We start from the raw sequence: 22438 nt of genomic DNA, 5'->3' as shown, positions 1-22438 counted from the left end.
AGTAATTTATCTTTATGCCATAAAATAGTGATGGCCAACCCTGATTGATAGTATACCTTCTTAGACTGTAGGGAATAGGGACTCGAATTATCATGAAAATCTGAGTAATGGGTATTCTCATATTTAAAAAAAAAGACTAAAAAATTGCACTGTTAAATATTTCTCTGAAGTTGACTGAGGGGGTGCTTCAAAGTAAACGTGCTCATTTTCCAAGTAGCTGATTCCTTCCCCATGCTTCTCCTGATGAGATCTCATAACTTCTCTTCAGTTACCAGCACTGCACCCCTGCTCCCCAAAGAACAGTGACACCACAGGTTTGCCAAACTCAGTGGCACGCTTAGTTTTAATGCCTTTCCTTATTGGAGAAGTATTGACTATTGATAAAGCACAAACTTTAAAATCAGTTTCCTATTTCAAACCTGGCTTTTGTTTTGAACATGTTATTTAGCCCTCTCTGAGTTTTAATAATTAATTGAATGAAAGATATCAAGTATCTAGAGTACTTTGCCTCTCAGTTACTATGAATATACAAGTAAACATAGTATGCACTGTTACTGAGCATTGTACTTGGCCTGTGAGTAGCATCAGGTAAATGTTGGCTATGTTCAGGATGTTCCCAAGATTTCACAGTAATACCAGTCAGAAGACTAATGAACATTATTAATATTGAGTCTAACAAAGTCTCAGCATCCTTTGAGATGTCCTTTCACATTTCAGCTTTGATACTTTTAGTTAAATATATGTATCTTAAATCCTGTCTTTATACTTCAAGAACCTGGACTTTCCTCCAAAGAACAATTCTGGTTGCTTTACTTTGAAAATACCTTTTACAACAACCTCTGTCAAGGCTCTCCATGTCTACAACATGCTTTTCCCGTACATACTTTTCTCTACTATAATCTTTTTTTGGTTTTTTGAGACAGGGTTTTGGACTCTTTGTAGACCAGGCTAGCCTTGACCTGTCTCTGCCTCCCATGTGCTGGGATTAAGGGCATGCGCCACCACTATCTGGCTCAACTATTGTCTTATTAGGTAACATGTACTAAATTCTTACATGTTTTTCATGTATTTTATCATTTGCAAATGTTGTATTAATCAACTTGTTTCCACACTGTTATCCATATTTTATAAAGAACTAAGCCTTACAGAATTTAAGAAACTTTTTTTGTTTCTATTGAGCTTTATATTTTGAATTTAAGAAGTTAGATTGCCGCATATAACTCATATAACTCACTAATACACAGTCAAACTATCGTTTTTAAAACTATCTACATGTGGACTGGGTAGCCACTTTGGTAATTGTTAAATGATAAAAGAAAACTTGGCTATTTGGATGTGAAGGTTCGAGATTGTCAACATAGGTTGTGAGCTGAGCCCCTGGATGGCCATTTCATCTATTCTGAGCTGAGATGAAGGTTTTCACTGTCAGAGCTCCTCTCACTGGAGAGTCTCTAAAGGTTAGGAAATGGTTTCAAGGAGAGCAAGCTCCTGAGGGTAATTCAGTCTTCAGTGAGCACTTTCACAAAAAAAAAAAAAAAAACGGGACTAATGCTTTCTGCATTATTTTATCAGGATGGCTTAGGTATGCAAATGATGTCTGTCAGCTCCAGTCTGCAAAGCAGCCTCAGGAGGGAGGAACATGACACCTCACTTGCTAGTGTAAGACAGTACATAATTTAGTTTCGAGTAAGCAGGATTGATTATATTTCCTCAGTTAAATGCAAGTGTAATTAAAAACTGGATAGTCAGGTTCCCCAGAGAGACTTAAAAACATGAAAACTATGGGCTTTTCTTTCTCCATGCATACAGCCTGAAAGAAGGAGCAGCTTCTCCGGTGCTCATTGTCTACTGGTATTAACAGCATTTGCTGATTTCTCTGTAGAAACCAGTCTTCAGTGCTGCCACCTGGGATACCTTGTAGGCTCAGGCAGTTGGTACAAAAGCAAAAGAAGGTTGCTGAGGGCCCTGGTTAACATTACTCTTCCCCTCTAGGGTAAATAAATCCTCAGAGATAAGGAGACAGGAGGCAGTATGGTATTTGATGCCTATGATAAACTAATAACCTCATTTAATCCCTGTAGTTTCTAAGTACTAGTATCCTCATTTTAGGTATGAGAAAACCAAACTTTGTAAGAAGCCATTAACATAACATCAAAGTCAAAGGAGAGAGTTGTGGGACTGGAATGTAAACTCCTGCTCCTGCCAGGCATTGGGCATGATAGCTCAGGCTATAATTCCAACACGTGAGAGGCTAAAGCAGGAAGATCTGGAGTTCAAGCCCAGTCTAAGTTACATGAAACCTGTTTCAGAAAGAAGATACCACAAAAATTGAAACATAAGCTGTATATATAAAAGTGTTAGCACATATCTGTATTCCCAGTACTTGGATATGGTGCAGGAGGATGGGGAGTTCAAGGTCCTTATTTCATGGTGAATTTGAAGCCAGCCTGTGCTACATGAGACTATTTAAAACACAAAACAATAAAATGAAATAAACTAGGTGGTCTAACTGTAGAGTCACGCTTTTCAAGTGTTATAACTGCCACCAGAGTTTGCTCCATCTCTGATATTTTTCGACTTTAATTGAAATTTTGCAGATGAAAGTATGGATAACACATGGCTAAATAGGACTGATACCATGATTCAGACTCCTGGAGCCCTGCCAACCCCACAGCTCACCTCCACTGTGCTTAGAGAGAACAGCCGCCCCATGGGAGAACAGATCCAGGAACCTGAGTCTGAACATGGTTCTGAACCAGACTTTTTACACAAGTAAGTACTAGAAATTCATTTTCTTGGCATAAAACTTATGTTAAAGTAAAACTAAGAAAAACTGAGCACATCGCTAGGGAGATCTTGCAGAAGTGAAGCTACAAATGGAGACAAACTATATAAAAGTCTGCCGGCAGTGCTGTGGACATCCTTTCCTCAGAGTTCACACTTGTTTTGATATAATGGGACAAGCATTTCTTCACCGACTAAAACTGCAGGAATATGTTAGAATAGAAAAAAATTTTAAACCTTTGAGAGCTTTTGAAGAAACTTTAATGTCAGTGCTACTAAATAACATTTTCTGTATATGTGGTCGAAACATCTTGCCTTGTCCCATGTGTTGCTACTAAAAGTGTTTTTGCCCTTAGTTCTTTAATAATTATATTTTCCTCAAAGAAAAGTTCACAGACCTTTGAATGAACAGCGTCTCACCAAGTGCACTCACTTTGCTTATGCATGCACTGGGTACATCTGTTTCTTTAATGTGTGTTATTTCCTTGACAGGAGCCTGTAAGAGCTTTCTTAGGCTGTCTGTGATGGAACCTCAGATTGTGCCGCCTTTATCATCCATTTGATGATTTTAATTTAAAGCTAGTCATGCTGGCATACTCCCATAATCCCAGTACTTGGTAGAGGCAGGAGCTCAGAACTAACCTGAGTACACAGTGAGTTTGGAACCAGCTTGGCACTACATGAGACTTTGTCTCAAAAGAGAAACAAAAGCTCTGTGTTGCCTTTGTTCTTTACTTGTATTTCTGTACATGGGATACTGATGTGAATTGCACTGATGGGTAAGAGAAAATTCCTGTGAAATTAATATGTTGAAAATAGAGACAATTTTAGAAGTATTTTAGATCCTGGGTTTTCATAAGGCAACCTGACACCAAAGAATCTTTCTTTCAAAAACCTGAAAGGGTAATTTCTGTCAATAATTGAATAGCTGAGCCTGTTTACATTGTTAGGCATCAAGAGTTTTGCCTGCGTCCAGCCTTGCATAGATAAGGATGCAAGTATGCCTACTTCCTGAAGCAACCTGCCTTGCTATCCTGACTTTACCGTTTATCAGTCCCATTGGCCATGGACTGTCTTCTGTTGCCTGCCCCGTCCATAGGTTTCTTATCACAGTGGTGACGCCCAAAGGATACAAAAACAGCTACTTAGAATTTCATGTGACAGGTTTCTATCTGCAGAACAACTAAAATTTACTAACTATAAAATGGGATGGAAGTAATGCCATTTCTCATGTTCTTTTAAATATAGAATATAGGTGAAGATTTCACTCCATAGCATTAAGAAACTATGTGTCATAAGGACTTCTAAGTACTAAGAAGAGATGTGTTACAGCTTTTTTGTTTGGTTGGTTGGTTGGTTTTGGTTATTTAAGACAGGGTTTCTCTGTAGCTCTAGACCCTGTCCTGGAACTCACTCTGTAGACCAGGCTGGCCTCGAACTCACAGAGACCCACTTGTCTCTGCCTCCTAAGTACTGGGATTAAAGGCTTACGTCACCACGGCTCAGCATTATATCCTTTTTTTTAATGCTACAGAGTTTTCAACTCATTATGTGTGTTCCTTAGGAGCTTGCTGCCTAACTGTGTATACATGTGAATGGTATATAGTAGCTTGAAACAAGTCTGAGAATGCCCTTATTTGGCAAAAGTTATGGGCATGAAGCTAACACATAGTCTAAGGATTAATAGCACCCCAGCCTCTAAGTGTGGACACTTAGAGATATTTGGAAGCAGTTGACTTTGTTATTTGCAAAGCAATGGAATAAATCTAACTAAGTCCCTTACATGAAGATTTAGCCAGCCAACTGTAGCTTAATTAGCATGAAGCTAATTCCCTGTATACATTATCTGTTGCACAAATTAAATATAGTATTCTTTCAGTCCCCAGATGCAGATCTCATGGTTAGGCCAGCCGAAGTTAGAAGACTTGAATCGAAAGGACAGAACAGGAATGAACTACATGAAAGTGAGAGCTGGAGTAAGGCATGCTGTGTAAGTGTCAATTTGAGCATCACGAGGACACAGCAGCTGCATGGTCCTGGTCGTTTGGGTGTCTCTGCTCCTTAGTAGTAGAAGTGGGTTCTGATATTCTACAGCACAGCATGACAGTAGAGGGCAGAGCACTGAAGCTTCTGCACTCAGAGCCTAGTGCTGCCACTCTCAGATTTACAAACACAGCCAAGCTCTGAGACACCTGTGCTTGGATTCCTTATCTGTAAAGTTGAGATGTGATTGAACAGAACTTAGAGGGAGTTGATAACACAGCTTAGATACTTCATTATGTTTATGTATTTTCTTTTTAAAGTTAATTTTACTTTCTGTTAAGTTGAATGGAAATTTGAACCAAAGGGATAATCCTTTTGTTGAGAATAATCCTAATTTTTTTGAGTTCAGTGCCACAGTATAGTTTATAAGTCACAATTAGAAAGCTGCTCCAGGCTGGGCAAGTCTCAACAGCTTTCTGACCACCTTTTTGTTTTTACCAGTCGGGGTCTAATGGAGGAAGACGCTGAGCCCATCTTTGAAGATGTGATGATGTCATCACGGAGTCAGTTAGAAGACATGAATGAAGAATTTGAAGACACCATGGTTATTGATTTGGTAAAGAAATTACTGGAATTTTTGGTTTTTTTGGGGGGGTTGTTTTTGTACAGTATATAAGGGCATTGGAGTTAAAAATTATATTCTTGCTGTAGGAGAGGACCTTGATGAGGCCTGGTGGCCATCAGTGGGCGTCAAGATGAGCTTATGTGGTTCTCAGGGCTGCTTTTAAGCAATCATTTTGGGTTCTAGCCAAAAAAACCTAGGTTTTTTTTTTCTTTCAAAAAGATCTTTTGGCACAGCATATATATTTGGCGTGCTGTATTTTAAATTGGAACCTGATAGTATATACTGTGTTCCAACATGTGATACTCAAATATAGAATGTGGAACTTGTATTCTCAGTTTACAAAGAACATCTTTGAGATAAGATTAATTAGACTAGCTAAAAGAGACACAAAGAAAGTTTTTCATGAATGGTAACACTTGAAGCTGTGGTTATTACAGTTTTATTTCATGGCGCAACATGTTGGTACATACCTGCAGCACCCAGGAAGAGATTGGAATTTGAGACAAGAGGATTATAAGTTTAAGACCAGCCTGAACTACATACTAAGATCCTGCCTCAAAATATAAACCACTGGGACTGTGGTCAGTGGTATATGTGTGTAGCATGCCCACGGACCCTTGGTTTAACCTTTAATACCAAAAGCAAGTAAAAACAAAATTGTCATTGGTAATAGGTGACATTAAAATGTAGTTATGGCTGAAATGACATGAAGGAAAAAGAGCTAATAGATTTGGTGAAATAAGCCTGACTAAATATTTGGCAGTTGTCAACCCTAGGCGGCTGGCAGATGAATATTAATGTTCATTATGCTGATTTCCCGGTGTTGGCCACCAGCTGTCATAACACATACCAGTCTTGAGTGGCTTAAACTGCCAGAAGTCAAGTGAAGCAGAGTTGATTTTTTTGAGCACTCCTTTGCATTAGTTGGCTGGCTTCTTCTAGTGTCTTTATGGGCTGGCAAGATGGCTCAGCAGCTAAATCTGCTTCCTGCTGCGCTTGATCCCCACGACTCCCATGGTAGGAGAGAAGGACCCACTGTCTTTCATGGTCCTTCCTGGAAGGTTGCCCAAAGACTCCAGTCATTTGACTTGAAGCTCTCATCTGTCTTGCTGCAGTTTCTTACTACATTAAACCCTTTTTAAAAACCTTCTATCTAAGACCAGGCTCAAAAAGCTGAAGGTGCTGTAGACACCAAGTGAAATGTGTGTGTGTTTTATAACTGTGTACTTCTGGTGACTTTACAGTTTGAAATACTATTTTTTTGTCAAGTTTTATAAAAATGCAGAATTTTGTTTTACTTTTTTTTTAAAAGCTATATATTGTTAACTTCATTGTTTTGGGGGTGTAGAAGGAGCGGCGGGCTGCATTCCTGCCCAGGTCCCGCATGGCTAACTTTATACCCAAAATAACAACACACAAACTGTATCCTTTTAAACACTGCCTGGCCTGGCCCCATTAGTTTCAGCCTCTTATTGGCTAACTCTCACATCTTGATTAACCTATTTCTATTAATCTGTGTAGCACCACGAGGTAGTGTCTTAACCTGCATCCATCTCGGAGAGGAGAGCTGTGGCGTCTGCCTGGAAAGGAGAGGCATGGCATCTGGCTGACTCGGCTTCTTTCTTCCAGCATTCTGTTCAGTCTACTCCGCCTAATTTTCTGTCCTATTAAAGGGCCAAGGTGGTTTTTTTATTAACCAATGAAAGTAACACATAGACAGATGACCCTTCTCCATCAGGGGGAGCAAGGAACATGTGTCACTAGCAATGTCTCCCAAGCTGGATGGATGATGGTTCATGATGGAAAACATCTTTCCCTGATAATTTTGAAAGACTCCTCTTGGCTCCCAGGAGAGACGTCCTAGTATTGACATATGTGGCTACCATGGCACAACATGTCTTGTGTAGGAAAAGTAAATTCATTTTTATATCTTTCTCCCCCTATACCATCAACATAGACTTAACTCCCTTAAGACCAGAGACCTTTTGGAACCTGACCCCCAAAATTGGTTTTTCCAGTCTGTTGGGCAATCTGGACTTTGCAATGATATTATTGACTGTCCTCAAAAGCGCAGCAGTTTCTTTTATAGAAGATTGTGGATCTTCAGATTAATAATTCTGCCATTTTCATTTCATTTCCTGAAAGTCAGGGTCAGCTTGTGAAAAATTGAAAAACATCCTCAATGTGAAATGTCAGCCCTCACTCTGAACTCCTCCCCCTTTTCAGAGCATCGAATCAGGTTTAATACTGGCTTTCTGAAGGGAGTTTGAAAGTTCTTCTATACTGTTAATGATTGTCTGCCCAAATTCTACCTGGAAAACCATGATTGTTTATGAAAAGTGTCTTTAATAAAGCTGGATACAGTTTGGCTTGGGGGGGGGGGGCTTGTATCTAAATAGACTCCCATTCTGAAGTTCCAGGAGTAAGCACTTCAGCATGTAAATCAAAGATGACATATAGTAGCACATATTATTCTGCCTTACGTTTTTAATTTTCAACATGAAAAGTTTTGGTATAGCTTTGATAGAAGTTTCTCACCCTGTTCCCTCCCCAAAAGCATTCCATCTACGTACTTTGGAGAATTCACTGACATTCAACATGTAATTCATCATTTTTGTAATTACTCTGTCTTCAAAGGAAAGGTATTTTCCATGTTATAAGTCCAAATTACATTTTTTTTTGTACACAGGGTTTTCTTTCACTAAAATTTTAAGTTTTGGGGCCCGTGAGATGGCTACATGAGAGGCACTCTTGCTCACCTTCCAGAGGACCTGTGTTCAGTTCCAATAATTCATATTGGAGGACTCACGCCTGCCAGTGATTCTAGCACTAGATGGGTCCAGCAACCTCTTCTGGCTTCCTGGGCACAAATCCACACAGAGATAAAAAATTTGAAAGAAGAAAAAAACAAAATAGGAGTAGTCGCACATGCCTCTAGTCGCAGCACTCATAGGCAGAGGCAGGGAAAACTGTTGATAGGAAGCCAGCTTGGTCTTCAACAGCAAACTTCAGGCCAGCAGTGAGTGAGGGCTACAAACAAACAAAGTATTCATTGAAAGTCTTTTTTTCTTTCGATAATTCAAATACTACTGCATTTTTAAATCTGTGCTTTTACATAAAAGCCAGTTTAAATTTGACTCTTAATTGTTCCTATATGTTAATATACTATAAAAAAAATTAGCTTTTGTTACAGTTCATTTCACCAGAAAATGATTCTCTTTTCAGCCCCCTTCAAGAAATCGACGAGAAAGAGCTGAGCTGAGGCCAGACTTCTTTGATTCTGCAGCTATCATAGAAGATGATTCAGTAAATATCAGATCATTACTGCTTTTTACTTATACTTCCTTGGCCCTGGGGATACATAAAATAATTGTTTGGGTTTTTTTTTCTCCTAGGGATTTGGAATGCCTATGTTCTGAAGTCTGAAGAAAATTTACAAATCTGGAACTCTATTATTTAGAGCTAGAGGCCTATATACTGTGATAGCTTGTATGGGGGAAGAAACACTTTTGATGTGATCTGATCTGTTTTGTAATCAAATGATTAAAGGTTGGTCCCTTTTGCAGTGACAGAGCAGCATGTCAGTAACCCACGGAAATGTTGGTGAATGTCACCTCGGAAAGACTGACCAAAAAATTCATTTGTACTCTAATGTTGGACTTATCTCAGTACAGATGTGTGTGTGCTTTTCTGAAAGGAGGAAGATATTTTAAATTTTTAAAACAACTGTCAAAATAAACACTGTTATACACCTGTTTTATGAAAATTCAGCATTGAGTAAAAAAATATTTTTAACTTTATTTTCCTGTTGTACAATTTAAAAACCGTTTTAACATTTTGCCTTTTTATGTTTTAAAAGCTAACCATTTTTATTAAATATGAGTAAGCAGCTCGTTCTAATCGCCGAAGAGTGTTTTTGGAGCTCACTGGATTTGGTTGACCATATAAAACAAACACTGATGGAACAGAGCATGGACAAACTAAAATAGAGTTCTAACATCGTGCGTCTCTGCCAAAAACCACACACCCTCTATGGATGGATGTGAATTCCCAGATTTTATATACTCTTGAATAAAAAGGTTTATTTTTATTTATAAGTGGGCATAAAATAAATGTCCATGCAGCCATTTTTCCAACAGATGCTGTACACCGTTCATTTTATATAGAATAGGGAGATTCAAATACAGTGCATTTTCTATTGGTCTTTGTTCTGTGCATTTTTAGCAACTTCTACCAGCAAATAAAGTATTCTCAGTAAAACAAAAATGGTTCTCAAGTCATCGGTCTTGGTGTTTCTAACCACTTGTTTCATGCCCTGCCAAAGTCAGCTTACACAGAATTCCATTTCCGTGAAGTTTCTTTGCCATTCAGAAGTAATTTGAAGACATGTAGCTGTCTTCTTCCCATACATTGAGTATATCCTGAACCCACTAATTTTGTGAATTTGTTTACCAATCATAGAAGTATGTGCTGCATAGAAGTCTGTGCTTAGAGGGTTACCTTGAAATACAACTACATTTCAGTGCTAAGTGTGCATATTAAGAAAAATTCTTTTGGAGAAAGAAATTCTGAATCTTCAGGACAGTCTTCAGTGGTTTAGTTACAATCTGCTTACTTTTATGACTTGCTATTGTTTTTTAAAGCCCACTTAATTTTTTCCTGATTTTAATGTAAGCCTCCAAATTTCCAAACCAGTCCATCCACAGCTGTTTCTGGGCTGGTTTTTAAAGTAGCTGCAACAGAATCAAGAGGCTTTCCCTTTTTACCAAAAATGAAGTGCAGTTTTTAAAAAGTATGTGAACTCTGATTTATCTTTCATGTGGGAAAGCAAAACATGATTTTATTCATCCTTTTAGTAGACAAGGTTTTTCTCAACATTTGTACAGTTTGGAGGAAAAAAAACGAAAAAAAAAAGAAAACTTGGTCACCAAAAATGTTTTACCCACTGTCTCAGCAAGTCTTAGGCTCCAGTTAAGAGATCTGGGGCCTTGCTCTCTCCTAGAAATGTGGGCTCACTGGAACTGAGGGGGCAGGGATGAATGGACTGTTCACCACAGCCCTGCCTGACTGTGGTTCTGGCCAGGGACCCATCTGTGAGGGGGCCCTGGAATAAGCACAGACTAATCCTCTGTTTGATTGACACATGCTGGTTTAGAATTACAGACTACCATGCACCAACAAGGCTTCATCTCCAATGGGTTTCCAAGTTCAGTTTGAAGTCAATCAAAGTTTTGTATTTTCAGTGTCTCCTTGATTGATTTTGCTAGTAATTCTGTAAATTGTACATTTGCAATATGAAGTTTTTTTTTTCCTTTTGTACAATTTGAAACTGATGCTTCACCTTTCCTTTAATAAACTATTCAAAATCAGGCTTGTGGGAGTCATCCTGTTGTTGCTCCTGGGCAAGGTTTTAGGAGACTTTCCTTCCCTGTGCGCCCTTGAGAGTTTGTTCTTTCAGATCATTTGTCACACACAGCAAAGACTTTCGTGTTAGTGTTTTTAGTAGGTTTTGTTTTGAGACAGGGTCTCACTTCAGACCAGACTAGCCTCAAACTCACAGATCTGCTCCCAGATACTGGGAATAAACATTTACCACCACACCAGGCTAAGATGTTTTATTTTTAAGAAAAAAAAATGAGAATTGTTCACAAGGTTTTTAATTGCTATAAAGAATGATAAGGCCCAGTCCTCTTTCCTCCTCCCTAAGTTCCTGTGACGTTGCTCCTAGCAGCAGCCCTTTGGCAATTTCAAAATTCTGCATTCTTACAAAAGTGAAAGTTTCTTTTACCATTGGTGCCAGACCTCACTCCAAAGCAAAGTAACAACCTAAATTGTTTATGACATGGCCATGTCCTTTGTTCAAAGGTCATTAAATAGCCAAAATGCCAATGTAGAAAAGGTAAGGACATGGGAGATAGATACATCAACAAGGCAACCAAGAAGGGGATCTATGATTAGACATCTGGAACAGATGAATCTGAGCTTTTTCTTGAGTGGTCTGCCACTCTGTCTTGGCACCCAGGTGAGAGTCCATCATTCACAGAACAATATATGTATTATTTACAGACATGTCAGACTCATCACTAAAGCTGGGTCTAAAACTGAAGATCCATGAAATGCAAGACAGATGAAAAGCATAAAAAGTACTCACTGAAACTATACCAAAAAAATTTCCTGAATCTAAAGAATCTTGAAGTACAAGCAGCATTTATAACCCCAAGTAAACATGATCATAGAAGAATATTTTCAAAACATAAAATGCCATAACTACAGAACAAAGAAACAATATCAAAACCAGCAAGAAAAAAAATGAAGATTTACTCGCAAAGGCAAACCTATCAAAATAACATTAGACCTCAACAGAAATCCTAAAAACCAAGGGAGTATGGATTAATGTTTCAAAGCTTGAAAGTCATTGCCAATCAAGATTTCTATATCCAGTCATAATCTCTTAAGGTTGAAGACATACATATTTCAAAGCAAGCACAAACTAAAAGCAATCCATGACCACCAAGCCAACAATGCAGAAGAGATGTAAATCCTACACAGGAAGGAAAAAATCACAGCAAGGAATGAATTTCACAAAGGACAGATGAACAAAGGAGAACTGAAAAATCATGTCTAGGTTGTTGAAGACAGTTAAGAATGCTTAGCTTACTGCTCTCTGCAGAGAGCCAGCCTTTATTTCCTAGTACCCCTGTTTGGTGGCCCACAACAAACTGCAGCTTAGGTCTAGGAAATAACCTGGTTTCTGTGAGCACCTTCACATGTGTGTGCACACAGACACCTCTTAGAATAACCCTCATGCAAATTCACATACCAGCAAACTCCTAGTATGGAGAGAGAGTAACAAACATTCCATCCATTGAGTAAAACATCAACAAAATTAGAGAAATATGCAAATCGCTTCCAATAACTTTAAACATAAATTTTCTTAGTTCCTTGTCTTGGTTAGTTTAAAGTCACTTGGGAAGAAAACTGAGAAAGCGCCTCTATGAGATTTGACTGTAGGCAAGACTGTAGGGTATTTTTGTCATTAGCGATTTGATGGGGGAGGACCCAGTTCATTGTGGCTAGAGCCATCCCTGGGAGGGTAGTCCTCTGTAAAGAAACAAATTGAGAAAAGCTGTAAGCACAGTTCCTGCCATGGTTTCCTGCAGTGACAGATGTACAAACTGTCAGGTAAAATAAACCTTTTCGTTCTCAAACTTTTGGTCATGGTGTTTTCTCTCACCAATAAAAGCTTAAGACATTCAAAAAAGACAGAATTTAAAAGTAAATTGTACCAGTGGGTTGTCTAGCAAAACCAAACATAAAACCTTACCAGCAAGACACAGACTGAAAGTGAAAGAATGGAAGTCAATGTCAAATGAGTGGAAATTGATAACAAGCTGGAGTAGTTGTATTTTACCTGATGAAGAATTTAAGCCAAACTAGAAAAAAAAAATAAAGGTAATAAAAATTATTCTAAAATCTATCGAGATACGGGGCTGGAGAAATGGCTCAGCAGTTAAGAGGACTGGCTGCTCTTCCAAAGGTCCTAAGTTCAATTCCCAGCAACCACATGGAGGCTCGCAACCATCTATAATGAGATCTGGTGCCCTCTTATGGCCTGCAGGCAGAATACTGTGTATATAATAAATCTTTTCTTTTTAAATCTATCAAGGTATAACAACTGCAATATACACTCACTGTTTATGCACCCATCTTCAAAGATACTACTGAACAAACAGATGGCTATAATAGTGGGTGACATCAGTACCTCAGATTAATGAACAGATCTAGAAAAGAAAGAAACCAGAGTGAAACTGGATCTTAATGTGCTTAACATATATATATATCTACATAATAGCCCATCCAAAAACAGTGGAATTTACCTTCTCAGCAGCACATTTTAGGCAAGTGTTCACAAATACAAAAAGTAAAATAATGTATTATAGTGGAATAAGATTATAAATCAGCAATAGATACTATTAAAAATACATAGAGATTAAACTGTATGATCAGTGTATCTCTGAAAAAAGCACGGAAATTTTAACACTAGAAGAAAATGGAAATACAACTGAACAGAAACATTTGGATAAAGATATTTCTTTAGGAGGGGGTTTGGGGTTTTGGTTGTGTGAACTATGTAGTGTGCCTAAGGAGGCTGGGCAAAAATGTGGGTGTCTTCTTTCACCAAGTGATCTCAATCAAATTGTTTAATTTAGCATAAAGCACCATTACCCACTAAACCATCTTGCTAGCCCCAACAATAGCATTTCCAAGAAGAAAGTTGAGAACTATGACTTTACATTTTGAAAAAAAAAATCAGAATTCAAACCAAACCTGGTAATTCATCCCAACTACTTAGGAGCCTGATGTAGGAGGATCACAAAGGCAAGGTAATCCTGGGCAGCTTAAGGAAACTGCCTGAAAATAAAACTGAAGAGGAGCTGAGGAGAGCCTAAAGCATTTGTCTACTATGCACGAAACGTTTTTCATTACTACAAAATCAAAATTCTGAAGATCCCAAATAACCTAATAATGTGCCTCATGAACTTAGGGGAGGAAGTAAAATCCAAGTAGGTGAGAATTAAAGATCATGGCAGAAATTAATAGTGGAGACTAAAAGTGCTGCAAGAATACATTTTCAAATGAATTTGTTTGATAGATACAAAATTCATCAGCCTTTGGGCAAGTATCAAAACAAGACCCAAATTAACAAAACCAAATGAAAAAACATTACAACAGATACTAATAAAATCCAGATGATCATTAAGAAAGACTTTTGAAAACCTACATTTATACCAGGCAGTGGTGGTGCACTCTGGTCTACAGAGTGAACTCTAGGACATCCAAAGCTACACAGAGAAAGCCTGCCTTGAAAAACCAAAACATAAAAGGAAGGGGAAAAAGAAAAAGAAATTGGACTCTCCTCTAATCTTGTCTCTATAGATAAACAACATTTATTTTTGGCATAATTACAAACACAATTCTAGGTATATTAAACATGCTTATTAACTCATCTTAATTACCTTTTAAAAATTCATAAAAAAAATAAACCCTAGAAATTCTTTATCAAGACTGAAGTTTAGGCAGGTGGTGGTGACATGACACACACCTTTAATCCCAGCACTTGGGAGGCAGAGGCAGGGTGATCTCTGAGTTTAAGGTCACCCTGGACCACAGAGCAAGTTTCAGAACAGCCAGGGCTATTCAGAGAAACCTGATCTCAAAAAAACAGAAAGCCCAAAAAGAAAGATTGTGAGCTGTTGTAATAAGGGCGGTGGGCTACGTTCCTGGCACCCAAGCTCCCAGCCGCCCGCACGGCTAGCTTTATACCCGAAATAATTACACGGAAACTGTATTCTTTTAAACACTGCCTGGCCCATTAGTTCCAGCCTCTTATTGGCTAGCTCTTACATATTGATCTAACCCATTTCTAATAATCTGTGTAGCCCACGAGGTGGCTTACCAGGGAAGAACTTAACCTGCATCTGTCTGGAGTGGGAGAATCATGGCGACTCCTCCCTCAACTCAGGTTCTTTCTCCCAGCATTCTGTTCTGTCTACTCCACCTACCTAATTTTCTGTCCTATCAGAGACCAAGCAGTTTCTTTATTACTTAACCAATGAAACAACAGATAGAAAGATGACCCTCCTCCATCAGTGAGCCTTACAAAATTTTTTTAAGTTGTACTTAATAAATAAATTTGCACTTTAGTATCAAAATAGACTTCAATCTTTGAATGGACTGGGGCCTCACCTGCCTGATCCCTTCACAGTGGTCCTTTACAAATCTAAACATTCAGTAGCTCACATATGAGCTATATGCTTTCATTTATTATAGAAGTCTTATGTTAGTATGATCTCAAAAACCCTTAAAGGTGTAAGTTATTTCAATTTTTATTATATCTAAAATCTAAAAGGTTGTTTTATTCCTTTTTAATAATTATTTTTTCAAAACTGGCATTTTCATTTACTTAGGAATCCTCATATATAAAGAGATTTCAAAGAATGTCAACATCAAAGCATGCAACTATAGGAGATAGTTCTCACAAAATGTTCGCTAGGATGAAAATGGTCAAAATTTGACAAAGTTATCAAAGATATAAGTGATTAGACATTTCCACTCAGATTTGTTTGGGGGGTCTTTTGTTTTTGTTGGGAGGGATGTTTTGTTTTTTGTTTTTTTTTTTCTTGGTTTTTGCTTTTTGTTACAGTGTCTACTGCTGTGAAGAGACACCCTAGCCACAGCAAGTCTTATACAGGTTAACATTTAATTGGGTCTCACTTAACAGTTAAAGTTTAGTCCATTATCATCATGACAGCATGCAGGCAGACATGGTGCTAGAGAAGGAGCTGAGAGTTCTACATCTTGATCCGAAGACAGCAGAAGGAGATTGTGAACCACAGTGGGCATAGCTTGAGCATATAAGACCTTAAAACCTGCCCCTCAGTGACACGGTTCCTCCAACAAGGCCACACCTCCTAACAGTGCCACACTCCCTGCAGACCAAGAACTCAGACACATGAGTCTATGGAGGCTAGTCCTATTCAAATTTTCACTTTGGATTTTTTTTTTTGAGACAGGTTTTCTCTGTATAGTCCTGGTTGTCTTGGAACTCACTCTATAGACCAGGCTGGTGTTGTGGGATATTTCATCACACTGTGAAGCTGTCTCTGTTTTAGCTCACGTGTCCAAGGTACCTTCTGGTTGGTTTAATAAAGAGCTGAACAGCCAATAGCTAGGGGAGGATAGGTGGGACTTCCAGGGAGAGAGAGGGACTTGGGGAAATTCTGAAAGGTGAGGATTTGCCAGTAAGATTCAGAGGAACCTGGATGTACAGTTCTGAGGAGAGGTGCTGAGCCAAGTGTCAGAAAGTCAATGAGTATAAACAGATTGAGTCATAAGAGCTAACTGGGAACAAGCTTAAACATAAGGCCAAGATTTCATGTCATTCAGGAGCTGGCAGTCTAAAAAAAGTCTGACTACAGGCTAGCCTTGAGCTCAGGGATTTGCCTGCCTCTGCCTCCCAAATGCTGGGATTAAAGGCGAATACCACCAGCATCTCGCTTTAAGTCAGGTTTTCTGACATGAATTATATAACTTTAGAAACATTAGTAAACTCTAATCAGTAAATGTATTGCCCTCAAGTCCCATTTGCAATAAACCTTGCATAACTCAGACCTTCTGTGACTTGGCTATAAGTTTGTGTTGTGTCCACTGTTACATTTTTATTTTAGGACAAGATTTATATGATTTATCGTTACCTAAAATATTTAACTCTTTATTACAGATGTAGCCATATATGAGTGTATATATGTATGTGTGCATGTGTGTATGAGAGACATTTTACATTTTCAGTTCTCTCACAGATCCTAGGTAAGTTCATATTCCAGCAAGAACTGTAGAGCTATTAATGAATTTTAAATGAGAAGCATCTTTATAAACAAGAACAGGAGAAAGGACATGTTCGCCCAATAACTGCAGTTTAAAATGACAAGCTACTGGTATTATTGCCTTCAGTACACTATAAAAAGAAACATTTGATTTTAAAAGATCATCCACAGGTATGTATAAAATGTATGACCTTATTACTCATGATCAAGCTGGATAAAGCTGACAGAATTATCTGCTTTTAGCAGTGTGCAGACATTTCCTGAATGATTTGGGATGATCAACTGCTTGAAATCCTATTACAATGATCAATTAGTGTATACCAGCAGTTGGGAACATTTAACCTAAAAAATTCAACAAGAAGCTGGATTGTGGTGGTGCACGCCTTTAATCTCAGCACTCGGGAGGCAAAGGCAGGTAGATCTCTGTCAGTCCAAGGCCAGAATGATCTACAAAGTAAGTTCCAGAACAGCCAGGACTGTTACACAGAAAAACTCTGTCTTAAAAAAACAAACAACTAAACAAATAAATAGGAACTGAAGGAAATTATGTACTTTGGAATATGCAGCAAACATAAAGCCAGAATCATAGTCAATAGGGAAGCCGGCATTCCCTCTGATGCGTGTGTTTTTGAGTTTTCCTGCTCACGTAAGTAAGCCCTCCCCCATACTCCCAACCTCCAGAAAACTCACTAGTTTGCCAAGCTCAACTCTGGTAGAAGCCCTGCTTTGGCCTGTTGGTCTCTGCTGGAGTGAGTAGACAGTTGCCCACAGTTACCCAGGTCTCCCTGGGAAGTCTCACAACAACTTCCCATATCATTGATAAGCAGAATATTTTTTTAAATGGTTATATTACCAAAAGTGGCTGTAGATTCAGGGAAATCCCTGTGAAAATTCCAAGTGCATCCTTTCCAAAACAAAAAGCAAGAGAGGAAAATAGCTGACGTTCAGCTCTGGCCTCCACACTCACAAACGTAATAACACACCTGTGCGCCACACAAGCAAGCAAAATCAAGCACACACAAAAGTAATAACAAATAAATTACACTTGTTCTATCTCAGCCCAGTCAAAATGGCTATCATTAAGACAACAAATGACAAACATCAGGAATGCCAGAAAGGAGGAATCTTTATATACTGCTGGTGGTAATATAAACCAGTACCATTAGAAATAATTTCAGGCCCACAAAGAGACTACTACTCCAACAAACTGCATAGACAAAGCAAACTTTACTCTTGGATAAAGAGGGTAAGCTCGGGGAGCAGAGGCGTGAACACACTGAGATGAGAAGTCCATTGGTTTTCATTCTAACTCAGGTGATGACTGGGTCTTTCCCCATTGCCTGGGGTCCAGCCTTACAGTCTCAGTTGACCAGTCTATAAAGAACTGGTACACAGGAAGTGAAGGAAAGAGGGAAAGGGGGAAATGGGTCACCGCTCCTCAGAGAAGAAGGGTCATCAAATCCCAAGAATACAGCAGTAAGCTTCTGTATGAACAAAGGTTTACTGTATGGGGGTAGAGAGGGTGGCGACGATCAGTCAGACTGCCTGGGTTTGAAAAGTCACAGAATAAAAAGCAGACATTAAAACCCAGCATAGCCTGCATCTCTGCCTCTCATCCAAACAGAATCCTCTTGCCTCCAGCTGTTGTAGCCCCTGGTTATGTCTAATGCAGCACCCCAAAATGGCAGTTCTGGTGACATTGTGCTAAACTAAAGGACTTTGGCCAGAGAGAAGGATTATTGTTAGGTAAACAGAGGCCTGAAAGCAGGTTTCTGTTTACCAGGAACTTCCCTGAATCTACCCCAAAGTTCAGCTACCTCAGGTAAGGGTATCTAGCTTAAAGCCTCCCACCCTGCTGACTGTCACATGAGATCTGCTTGCTTTCCCACCGTATTGCTCTTCTCTCTGCCCCCCAAGAGATAGCCTTAGCAGTTAGATCTCCAATAAACCTCTCTTTCTACCCATGGAGCGGTCTAGGTTGGTGGTTTCACCGTGCCCCGCCTTGCTTACACTGCCCACTGAGAGCAGAGTGAATGGCACCTAACAATCTTTCCCCCGTGTTCTCTTGGGGATCTGTGCTTTCCCGAGACTTGGCTCTGATGCACAGGCGCCTTCCAAGTCCAACTATTTCAAAGTCTCAGCTTCCTTTGAAACTAGTGCTGGAGGCACATTGCTAAGACATCTCCTAAATTCCCTCTAGAAGTCAGTAAATATATTATCTAAAGCAATGAGAGGGTAAGGAAGCCTGCAGGGGTGTTCAGTTCTCTCCTCCTCCTCCACTTGCTCAACCTCAACGAGAGTTCAGTAAATTTCCTCTGGTTGTCTTCTGAAAATGTCCATACCTTTGAACCGAAAGCCATAGATTTTTGCTATGACACAAAGATGTAAGTATATTCCAGCTGTTTTACAGGTACATATTCGTAGGAAAAGAGGGTCAAGCCCAACCTGCAGGGGGCCCTCCAGATACACCAGCCTCTGCACCGGCTTCGAGGACACCAATGGCAAGAACTGGCAGGTGGACTTCGCCCACATGCCCGCTCATAAAAAGCCCCTTTGTCTCCTAACTCTTGTTGACACTTTTACAGGATGGACAGAGGCATTTCCCACCTCCAAAGAAGCTGCAGGTGTGATGGCTCAGGTACTCCTGAAGAACATATCATCCCTCAAGTTGCTGTGACATCCCCGTAAGCTCCTGGGTACCACCAGCTTCAGAGCTGGTAACACCTCTCACCTGGTTTTCCAAGATGCCCAATGAACGTTGTATCTGCTCCCATGTCTTGCTCATTCACCCTTGTCTCTTTTGTACAACCAGGACACATCTCTCTTCCATTCTTTCTGGGAGTCTTCCCTCTTCCCATGGATAGCCCGATTTATAGGCCCGTGACAATAATCTATTTTTTCTCCTAGCAACCTGCCTTCTCTGCCTCCTCAAGGAACAGATGCCTGAGGTCTCCAGGATGGCAACTAACTGACTGCTTCTTCACCCATAACACCTGCTGAGCGTGAGCCCACAGACTCCCGACTTCCCTGTTCCTATGTGGTTCCAGGCCCTCAGGAAGTAGCCAGAGCTGAACCGCCGTCCATACACCCAAAGAGTCTGGGGATACCTAAATGGAAGCTCTCCCAGAGATGCTCAAGGCCACACCCACAGGGTATTTAAATGCCTCCTAAGAAACAGTCATTTCCTAACTAATGGCCAGGTGGTTTCCCCTCTTTCCTGAGACACCCCTGGGAGTGCTTTGCTCAAATTAAAACCTGGACTTTAATTTGGCTTGATCTTTATTGCATCAGCAGAGCTACCTACTGCTGAGGGATATTTTTACTTATCAGTACCCACATTATTTTCCCATCTTGATTTATTCTGTGCATAACACCACTTTATGGAAGTTTCTTGCACTGTTTTCATGTCAAAAGCATGTCTCAACACCCAGGATGACCCCACTGCCACAGGAATACTTTGCTGTTGCCCACAGTATTTCTTACCTCTGGTCTGTGCAGAGAGAAATCCTACTTGCCATGGTAATTTTCTTGGGCCAGTTCTTCTGGCTTTGTCCAGACTTCTAATCCTTGGGTTCTTTTGCTGATATGAAGAGTGACAGGCCCAGCACTCAAGAACAACCAAAATAAGTAGATGAAACACATTTCCCCAGGTTGGGGGATCTGAAGGCCACCCTCTGATGAGCAAGGATCCCCCCCCAAAAAAAGAACCCCACAAATTGTTAGAATAAGTTACAAAGAAAGGTGCCAACATTTCTACTAAAGTGTCTGAGCAAAGGAAATCTTACTCTTGATTAAGAGGGTGTGCTCAGAAGAGCAAATACACTCTGAGACAGATTTTGTAATTCTAACCCAGGTAGTGACTGTCTTTTCCCCATGGGCAGGAGTCCAAGTTCACAGTCTTAATTCAACTGGCTACTCTGGAAAGAATTGGCACATAGGAAATGAAGGAGGAAAAGGTCACTGCTCCAAGCCATCAAATTCCTAAAATACAATAGTAGGCCCCTGTGTAAAAAAAGGTTTTCCTGGGTGGGGGAGGTTAAGACATTTGCACAGAAGTCTGACCAAGTTTGAGAAATAAAAAGATTTGAATTCCTAAACAACATTCATAGTATTTGATAGAAAAAATCATATTTGATTACTTCTTACAATATGGGGCTCCTCAGAAAACTAAAAACAGCGCTAAAGTATGAGCCAGTCACAGCCTCCTGGGTATATGCAGCCAATCACATCGTGGCAGAAGCATGCAGTGGGGAAGCATAGTGAGGTGCTGGGACCCCATTATTCCTTTTAGGGCACACCCTTCATGGCCCAACTCCCCCTGCTAGATTCCATCTCTCAAAAGTTCTAATCAATAGCACCCCAGACTGAGAACTCAGGTCTACAATGCTTTGGAGGTCACATATCCAAACCATAACATTCCACTCTGGCCCCCCAAAGGCTCATGTCCACTTCATAATGCAAAATGCAGTTTTAGATCATCTGAAGTTTTAATTGGTCCAATGTTGCGCTAAAGTTCAAATGCAACGTTTCCTCTGACACACAAGGCAAATAAATGCATCTGTGAGCTCTGGTGAAGATCAAAAGCAAATCACACAGTTCAAAGATACAGTGCTATCAGGTGGTGCAGGCACGTGCATGCCTTTAAGCCCAGCACTCAGGAGGCAGAGGCAGGCGGATCCGTTAGTTCGAGGCCAGAAAGGTCTACAGATTGATTTCCAGGACAGCTAGGGCTACACAGAGAAACCCTATCTCAAAAAATCCAACAACAACAAACCAAAACAAACAAACAAGAGACCCTAAACAAAACAAAACCAGCTGACAACATAGATCCTTCAAGTCCACATCTAACACCCAAGGGACATGGTGATGTACGCTGCAAAGGAAATAGGTGTCCCTCACCTGTGAGCCTCCTGGCGGTGGTCCACATTGTCATTCTTTTGGGCTGACTGTGCTCACTGCCTGGTGTGCCCCTCACAGTAGGCAATCCATGTCCCTGGCATCTGACATGCTGGGTCTCCACTGCTGCTCTGGTTCCACACCTCACTCTCAGGACTGTCTTACAGGACTTCAACCTTATAGTACACAAAGTAGTCACACCTGACTGCAGGCCACCAGACGTGGGTCCTCTGTAAGAGCGGTACTTGCTCTTAACCACTGAGCCATTTCCAGAGCCTCCCAATAATCCACTCTTTCAAAGTTTACCCTGGGGCTGGTAAGGTGTCTCTGCAGGTAAAAGTTCTTGCTTCCAAGTCTGAGGACCCAAATTCAATCCCCAGGATACATACATGAATGCAAACAGGATAAAATTATTTTCAAAAATTATTTTAGCTTCTGGTTTCAGCCCATGGTCCTGTGCTCAGTGCAACATGGCAAAAGTGGAGACCGATCCACAACGGGAGTGGAAAGGGCTGGGACCCCAACAACACTTACGACCTCACCTCATCTGTGAGGCTCCATCTCTTAAAAGGCTCCATTGCCTGCAACAGCACCAAGCCGCCAGCAACACCTTTGGAGGACAGTCATCCAGGTCACACTGCTATCAGGTACAAAGAAAGTTCACGACACACGATCACCTGACTCTGAAATAACAGTGTAACAGCCAGAAGACGCGCACACCTGAAGAGCCTAGGAATGTTAACACACCCGAGCCCTCAATCACTGC

General features: G+C 40.1%; 1 protein-coding gene across 2 annotated transcripts in view; it reads left to right on the top strand.

Annotated features, from left to right (window-relative positions):
* Positions 1-10311, top strand: part of Stag1 (STAG1 cohesin complex component) — a 305897-nt gene extending 295586 nt beyond the window's left edge. The window contains exons 30-34 of one of the 2 annotated variants that reach the window (XM_075964871.1): positions 2598-2772; positions 4664-4774; positions 5269-5383; positions 8618-8698; positions 8788-10311. In XM_075964871.1, coding sequence (XP_075820986.1) covers positions 2598-2772; positions 4664-4774; positions 5269-5383; positions 8618-8698; positions 8788-8811 — 506 coding nt within the window. In that variant the 3' untranslated portion in view covers positions 8812-10311. The remainder of the gene's footprint in view (positions 1-2597; positions 2773-4663; positions 4775-5268; positions 5384-8617; positions 8699-8787) is intronic. The other variant, XM_075964872.1, reaches the window with a different exon arrangement.
* Positions 10312-22438: the final 12127 nt, after the last annotated feature.

Source organism: Microtus pennsylvanicus, chromosome 3 (genome assembly GCF_037038515.1).
Source record: "Microtus pennsylvanicus isolate mMicPen1 chromosome 3, mMicPen1.hap1, whole genome shotgun sequence".
Classification (NCBI taxonomy): Eukaryota; Metazoa; Chordata; class Mammalia; order Rodentia; family Cricetidae; genus Microtus; species Microtus pennsylvanicus.
Note: the sequence above shows the minus strand (reverse complement) of the source record. Positions and strands in the feature narration are given on the sequence as shown.